This window comes from Gekko japonicus, unplaced genomic scaffold (genome assembly GCF_001447785.1).
Source record: "Gekko japonicus isolate JY-2015 unplaced genomic scaffold, Gekko_japonicus_V1.1 scaffold1077, whole genome shotgun sequence".
NCBI lineage: Eukaryota > Metazoa > Chordata > Lepidosauria > Squamata > Gekkonidae > Gekko > Gekko japonicus.
The window spans coordinates 302,537-310,979 of NW_015176482.1; the positions used below are offsets into that span (position 1 = coordinate 302,537).

General features: G+C 41.2%; 1 protein-coding gene across 1 annotated transcript in view; it reads left to right on the forward strand.

Moving 5' to 3' along the window:
• The window catches only part of IVD (isovaleryl-CoA dehydrogenase), a 24,012-nt gene extending 15,997 nt beyond the window's left edge, over window positions 1–8,015 (forward strand). Inside the window, exons 8-12 of the mRNA XM_015427213.1 lie at window positions 1,618–1,711; window positions 4,306–4,387; window positions 5,262–5,366; window positions 6,166–6,238; window positions 7,588–8,015. Coding sequence (XP_015282699.1) covers window positions 1,618–1,711; window positions 4,306–4,387; window positions 5,262–5,366; window positions 6,166–6,238; window positions 7,588–7,721 — 488 coding nt within the window. The 3' untranslated portion in view covers window positions 7,722–8,015. The remainder of the gene's footprint in view (window positions 1–1,617; window positions 1,712–4,305; window positions 4,388–5,261; window positions 5,367–6,165; window positions 6,239–7,587) is intronic.
• Window positions 8,016–8,443: the final 428 nt, after the last annotated feature.

Sequence of the window (8,443 nt, forward strand, 5' to 3'; positions counted from 1 at the left end):
TTTCCCTAGTGTAATGCTTTGCATTGCAGGCTTGCACTGTAAGGTCAGAAATGTTTCTCATGCTGGGAAGAATTTTTCCCTTTATTTATTTATTTATTACTTAATGTGTGTTCTGGTCCTTACCACCACAAAGTTCTCATGGCAACAGAATCTTTGTCCTGGGCTCAGTGAAAGAGATCGGTAACAGCGCCAAAGACTTGTGCTTTTGTTGAACCATTACTGCTGTCCCTGATCCTCCCAGGGTAGAGATCTGGCCACATCACTTGTTTCTCATGCTTGGAAGAATTTTTCCCTTTAAGATCAAAGTGTACTTTAGTGTTACAACCTTGTCTGCTATATTAGTTCATGGTGCTGTTTCAGCAGTGCTGGTTCCTTTGATAGCAAAAACTACCCGTGGAGTCACATTCTTAGGTCATGTAGCAATGGCCAGAAGAGGCTCTGAAATCCCATCTTTCATTTTTGCCTGGGGCGTAGTGGTTCGGGTCACCCTCCAGGTACTTTCTGCAAATTCAAATGTTTCTGTTCTGTTTCTTAACCTTCTCTTTTGCATTGCACAAAGCACTTTGTGAGTCTCTCCTTTTAGCTATCTTACACATGCGGTGTGGAGCTGCAGCCTGAAGGAGGAAATGTCAGGAAAACACACACACTCCTTCACATGAGTGTATCCAGGGCTATGGGGGGTGAGGGTGGAATTCCTGATAATTCTCACATTTGGCTGCATCCCAAACACCACATCCCACTTTGTTCTCAAAGGTTCCTGACCCTCTGGAAGAGCTTTTCAGGGATGCTTTGGACTTGGGAGGAAAGGGGGCAAAAATAACTTATGTATATTTACTCAGCAGTAAGATAGGGTCCAACCCAATACATGGTAGGTTCTTCAAGCTAATTTGGGACCAAGCAGGATTTCCATTGGTCAAGGGGAAAGGCTTCAGTGCCCTCATTATTAGCAGAAATGAGATAATTTTATGCAAAATAAGTTGTTTTAATTGTGCTAAATTTGGGACCTCAAAACACAGAATGCTGGCAACTCTGCTGAGCCCAGTCAAATGGATGAATGTATACAAATCTGACACTGATATAATAAATATTTTAGACTCCATGTCCAAATCCCATTCCTGTATCAGACACCTGCAATCCTTCCTCATTAAGTACCCTCTTAATCACAACACAATTAACAAGACATTGCAGGAACTTGCATGCATCCAAAATAAAATCCCAAAACAATAGCCATGTGAAATCTTGTATTAACATCAACCGAAATAACACATGATGGTAGGCAAACCTTCAAGTTGCTCAGATTCTTTATCAGGCTGGGGGGGGGGGCAGATGTTTCAGGCCAAGATCAAACATGTTTGGTGTTTTGGTTAGTCTTAATAAAAGGTGCTTTGTTGATTACATTGTAACAATTTTCCGTCACTCCCAATTCAATCTTGATTGTCCCTCATTGGCTATGTCAACACTTGTAATACCTTAAAGACATTTTGTCATCTTGAATAAATGTATTTCTCCCTTGTGGGGCTTGAGAATAAAAGGGCCTGTTGAATACATGAAGTAATTTTGTGTGATTGTGCATAAATCTCTGACAGGCACAGCGTATGTTTCCTTTGCTTCTTGCAGTTGCAAATGTCCTGGGGCACTTGAATAAAGGAGTCTATGTGTTAATGAGTGGCTTGGATCTGGAGAGACTCGTGTTGTGTGGTGGACCACTGGGGTAAATATATATTCATTTATCAATATAGCTGTGTACCTTGTTCTGTGTCACCAGTTTTTTCCATTTGTGACAGTAATCGTGATGATAATTCATTGTCACTTAAATACACCCATGTTCCTTGCAGGGGGAAATTATTCCGACTGAGAAGAGAGATTACTTTTCCATTTAACTTAATCTTTTTATCTCCCTTATTCCACTTGGAAGGTTCTTTGTGCTTTAAATTTTCAAGAAACCTAGTAAAGGAGCCCATTGATATCCCTGGAAGCCCTCACTCAGTTGACTTTAGGAGCCTATGGAGCCAATACCATGCTTATGGTTGGAAAGTATTCCTGTGGAGGGGTACTATCAGCCTGGATCAGTAATACCACATTGGGGCTAACCACAAGGCTACCACACTATGTGTAATGGTGGCAGTTGGGAAAAAAAATCACTGCTGTGACTTTAAATGGCTCCCACATGGAGCATTTCACAGAAAGACTGCCTGTTTGGGCGGCTGCAGCATGTATGATTTTTCCCAAGGAGAAGACTTTAAGATAAACATTTTTCCTATATTCTGAAACTCATGACATTTGTTGAACAGTTCCACATTAATATATATGTCTTAGTAGTTCTGCTCTGGTAGTTGTGGACTCCATTTCTATTGATGGAAATCTAATGGAATTCCTTTGAACTACTGGTTCGTTTTCTTAATATCCAGGTAAAGAATTAAAAAGCAATCTCTAGTGTTGGCCCATTAAAAGATGCCATCTTTTATTCTGGGTGTGTTATTTTGGGGGAACAAAACAATAGCGACAACAGCCTTGATTGGCTCAGAAATGCACTCCTCCTTTTTCCCTGCTGTGGATTTCTTCGTGCTGTTCCTTCAAAGAGATGGGGGTGGGAAACTGCCCTAGAGATGGAAAGCTGTGCAGATAGGCCTTAGATGGCTTAGTGAGACCCCTGTTAACTCTAGAATAGGTCTGCATGAATGGGGCTTACTTTCCACTGGTCCCAACTTAACACTAGGCAGCCTGAATATAGGTGAGAACCTTCCTCCTTCCGCCTCTCGCTTCAAGAAGCTGCTGGATGAGGTTTCACACTTAGGTCAAGCTAGACTGTTGGATTAGGATTTGGAAGACCGGAGTTCAGTTCACCGCTTGGCCATGAAGCTCACAGGGTGATCCTGGGCCACTCACATTCTCTCAGCCTAATCTGCCTCTCAAGATTGTAGTGAGGATGATTCGGGAGAGGGTGCCCTGAATTGTTCGGAGGAAAGGTGGAGTAAAAAATGGAATAAATAATAGACACTGGGCAGTCGTCCACACAAGTGACACAACCAAGGAATCTTTGGCAAATTGGCAAAGCTCCTAATGCAAGTTTAGACGAAGTACTTGGATACTTGGATAGAGTGACATCTAAAGGCATTTTTAGTGAAGGTACTGATTAGCAGAACTCAGGAAGTCACTTGTTTGGGGGATTGTGACTCACAGAGAGGAGTTGGTCACTGGCAGGCTGAAGAGGAGGCAGGCACATATACCAGAATAAGAGACTTGATGGCAACAAAGGTAAATCTAATGTTCTACTTAGAATTTTTTACAGGATGGAAAACAATTGTTGCTTAATAAATTACTGTATCAGATGCATGAACATTCATTCAGGTGGTATATATAAAACAATATAGATGAGGGACCCATGAGGACTCAGAAGATGATCTCATTTTACCACTCTGTATCTCCCTCTAGCTGTTCCTCTTTCCCGCCTCTCCCTCATAACAACCTAGCCTTTCTCTAAGGTTCTCCATCATGAAACCTCTGAGTAGAAATTTATGTGCAGTTTTGACACTGTTAGGCTTGCACTTGGTTTTGACTGTAGTGGCAAGATCACTATAGAAATTAGATGTCCCTCTTGACAGGTTGAGGCATGCTATTCATTGTCAATTCATCTTTGGCTGAGAGTGGTCCACACTCACTGTATTTGGAAATAATGTATTCTTTGACCTGGCTTTTGTAATCTTTGTTCTGCAGTGAAATATGCCTACACCTTGGATCTTTGGGCCTTCTGACCATCCTTTGTAATAACTTCTCATACCACACCCTTGTTCAGTTTTCACCACAGCACAGTCTGCCAATAGAATAGCGTACTTCACGCATCTGACAAAGTGGGCTTTAGTCCATGAAACCAAGTGCCACATTGCATGTGTTTAGTCCTTAAGATGCCACAAGGCTTTGCTGTGTTGGCTACAGGAAAACAACAATGCTACTCCTTTGACCACAGAGACCACATTGCCCTCCTCTTAGAAGATACATCCTTTCCTCCTCCCTTGACCTAAGTTGTACATTATTCTGGTGTTCATTGTGATTTTTACATCAGGAGAATGTGGCCTTGAAATAGAAGATCTTCTATCTTTCAAGGAAGATAAAGGAGGTAAGGGTTGTTAAGTTCATGGAATTTTGCAACATTTCCTGTATCAGGAGATGCAGATGTATATCCATGCCTTTAAACACCCCAACATGATCATTCCAACAGCTCAGCACTTCTTAGTCACCACTGGGTCAGTAATAGTTTTTCCTTACCCTTAAACACCCTATGTCACTGAGTGTCTGTTTCCTTGGCAGAATCATGCAGGCTGTCCTTGATCATGCTTTGCCTTATTTACATGTGAGAGAAGCGTTTGGACAGAAAATTGGCCATTTCCAGGTAAGAGCAAGCAGTGTGTAGTCTTTGAACTCCTAGAGCATGCTTCAGTAGCTTGACCAAATCCTTTTTCCTTTGCACTTGTCATAAGCCATGAAAAGGATTTTGGATTAATTTCTCTTATCAGGGTGTTTCCACCAAAGTTTTGATTTGGCTTGTTGACTAACATGCAGAACAAAAACTAATGATTTCCTCTTACTGCAGTACTCTTACTGAAGTACTGCTGAAACTTCAGATGCCCTCGTTCAGAAACTTAGTGGCAGGGAAATCTGATCAGAGTTTGGGTTGGGTTTGCTCATTATGACACTCAGTGAAAGTTTAAAAGAACTTATCTGGTTACTGCTCACAACTTCAAGTTCAAGCTTGGGATTTGGAGTCATAAGTTGTCTTTACCCTGTAAATTTACTACTGTTTACTACTACTACTGTTGAAATGGTGCTGAATCTCTCACTATCATAGCTCAGTCCCACTGGAAGAACAGTCTTCATTTGGAAAGAATGGGTGCTAACGCTCATCTAACACAGTTATTGTAGCTTCTGATTGACCTTGCAATATGGACAGCAGTAGAAAGTGAACTTGTCTTCCTAAGAAGTCTGGGCGTGCATCTGCGTGTGGAATGGAGCTTCACAGAGAAAGAGAAAGCAACCTTGACATGACATCCAGACACAGAGATTACCATCTGTTGTAGATCTAGTTCATATTTCTTTAATCTTACCTAAGCCAAATTGAAGAATTGGCTGCTGCAAAGCATTCCATTTCCCATTCTTCTACCCTAAATGTCATGTCAAGGTTCTGCTCCTTGTTTGCTTTTTCCATATACTAGATTTATTTTTCATTCAAGCATTCTCTTCTTTCCCCACCTCCCTATACTGTTAAGCTTATGCAGGGTAAAATGGCTGACATGTACACACGGCTGACGGCGTGTCGACAGTATGCCTACAATGTAGCAAAAGCCTGTGATCAAGGACATTTCAGTGCAAAGGTGAGCTCTGTTTCTTTGAAGAAGACAACTTCCTGGACCACGTGGCAATGGGATTTTTTTTACTTACTGGTATAACATACAGCGTTCCTATTATCCAAGTACTAGAAGTAGCTGTGATGTCATCTCTAACTCTTAACTATGTATGCTTTAAATGTGGCAATTATTATTTACTTTCTTACCTTCTGCGTACATCACCTGGGCATGGAATAAAGTTTGGAGGAGTAGATGGGAGAGGGCTGGTGTTCACCCTTGCAGGGCTTATAGGGCTCTTGTTGCAGAAGAAAAGGGTGCATATCTATGACCCTTCAGATTAATTTGAATCTTGATTAACAGGGGAGATAAGTTTAGATAAAAAGGTAAAGGTTTCCCTTGCTTGAAACCTAGTCGAATCCGACTCTAGGGGGCGGTGCTCATCTCCTTTTCCAAGTCAAAGAGCCAGTGCTGTCCGAAGACATTTCCGTGGTCATGTGGCCGGCATGACTAAATGCTGAGGCACATGGAACGCTCTTACCTTCCCACCAAAGCGGTACCTATTTATCTACTTGCAATTGCTTGCTTTCAAACTGCTAGGTTGGCAGGAGCTGGGGCCAGAGACGGGAGCGCACTCTGTCATGTGGCACTCGGGTCTCGAAGTGCCGAACTACAGCCCGTCTGGTCTGCAGCTCAGCATCTTAACCCCTGAGCCACCACGGCCCCTAGATCTGCCAATATGTATGGGAAAATGGACCTGGCTGGAGAGGCTGTGTATTGAAGCCGGAAGTTTTACTGTTTGTGTAAATGATCTTATCCCTTTTATTAGGACTGTGCAGGAGTGATTCTCTACTCTGCAGAATGTGCTACTCAAGTTGCTTTGGATGGAATCCAGTGTCTGGGTAAGACTGTCAATTCTATTGGCCCACTGAGACGCAATCTAGTGAGGAAGAGGGTTGCCACCTGGCCGGGGAAAACATCCCAATTCTGTTGGCCCACTGAGAGGCAATCTAGTGAGGAGGAGGAGGGTTGCCACCTGGCCGGGGAAAACATCCTTTCCCTTCGCCAGGAGGTTAATGTATGAAAGTGGATAGGTAAATTTTTCATGGCATGGAGGTAAATAACATAACCTAGATTTTGCTGCAGATCAATCTGGTATTAAAGGGACAGCTAGAGAAACTATTTTAAAAGCTGCCATCCCTAGTTAAGACAAGAAAGCAAGAAACTGTGGCAAACCAATGCTAAATACTAAAAGATTTGTGAAACGAAGCACTCTGTATTATTTTTTCAAGAACTTATCGTATTTTTTTCAATATGCCATTACAGGATCACACTTGTCATATTATATCTCAATAATTTCTCAGTATATCTCAGTATAATATGACAAGTACTATACTTCAAGTATTGAGATATGACAAGTGTGATCCGAGAAACTGTGGCAAACCAATTCTAAATACTAAAAGATTTGTAAAACGAAGCATTCTGTATTATTTTTTCAAGAACTTATCATATTTTTTTCAATATGCCATTACAGGATCACACTTGTCATATTATATCTCAATAATTTCTCAGTATATCTCAGTATAATATGACAAGTACTATACTTCAAGTATTGAGATATGACAAGTGTGATCCTGTAATGGCATATAGAAAAATACGCTTATGATAAGTCTTTGAGAAAATAATACTTAGTTTTACAAATCTTTATTAGTATTTAGCATTGGTTTGTCACAGTTTCTTGCTTTCTTGTCACACACTAGTTAGACTGTGACCCCTCTTGTGATCCCAAGTTAAGAGACTGTTGGATAAAGGCAGAACACCCATTTTTATTCAGTTGTGATTTATATTCTTCTATAAGATTTTCTTTTATTTCTCCATTGATTTCATACTTTCCAGTATGTTGACATGATTACCATTTATTATATTTGCTATATGGCAAAGATAAGGTTGTTACCCTATCCGTAGCCTGTTATTTAACTGCTGCCTTGAAGATTTGTCCAAAGGTATAATTAATTCATGCTTAAATGCTTATTTGCATACAGGCGCTCTTTTTGCACTGGAACTAAAGGCAGTCTCCTTGTTATCCTGTGCTAATCACTGCCTTGTAGCTACCATTCAGTTGTAGGTAATTTTTGCTTTAACTGAAGTAAACAATCTTTATCTCAAAAGCTTTGTTTACCCATATGCAACCAGTCTACATCCAGGAGCTCTGCTTCTCTGTGGATTCTTAGGTTCTGTCTTTACATTACAGGTGGAAATGGCTACATCAATGACTACCCAATGGGCCGTTTCCTGAGAGATGCCAAACTATATGAAATTGGGGCAGGAACTAGTGAAGTGCGAAGGATTGTCATTGGTCGATCATTTAATTCTGCCTTTAAGTAACAGCACCAGAGAAGTAGCGTTCCCCAAAGCAAGAGGCCTTGAGCTTCCAAGACTGTAAAGCGCACAAGTACTTTTCTGTTCCTGTTACCACTTTGGCCACCTCTGTGTGACTCTTCTTGACCTCTGGCTCTCTGTGCAAGTGCTGCTAGATTTTTCTAATGTGATTATATTGCACTGGAACAGACTGGGCACTTCAAGTGGAATATGTGGACATTTGCCGTCATGCCTCATTCTAAAGAGAATGACATTTTTTAACCAGTGACCTGTTTCCAAGAATCATTAAAGTAGATTCCCTCCAACATACTGCCTTTGTTGCATTACTGACATTACTGACAACCTTATTTACTATGGGACCTTATGGAATCCTGGCTGCAAGTTCAGAGTTAAAGGTCATGGTCCTGAAATGCTGCTAAAATGTGATACAGAGTTTCTTTTTATCAGTGTATTCCTTTTCCCTTCTGGTGCTTCCCGAGCTATATTAGTACCATTTGAAACCTTCACTGCTTTGATGGACTGCCTCCTTGTGCTTGATTCATGTGGGGATGTCACCATCTATCATTCTGGAAGTAGTTAAAATGTCAAAACACTACATTGTGGCAGCTGGGAGTGAATTGAAAATGAGGAGGAGGTGGCAATCTGATTGGGGAAGGAGCGTTTTTGGTAAGGATCTGGCAGCACGTGCACACTTTTGTTCTAGCTAGCTAAAAGAAAGCACAGTGGTA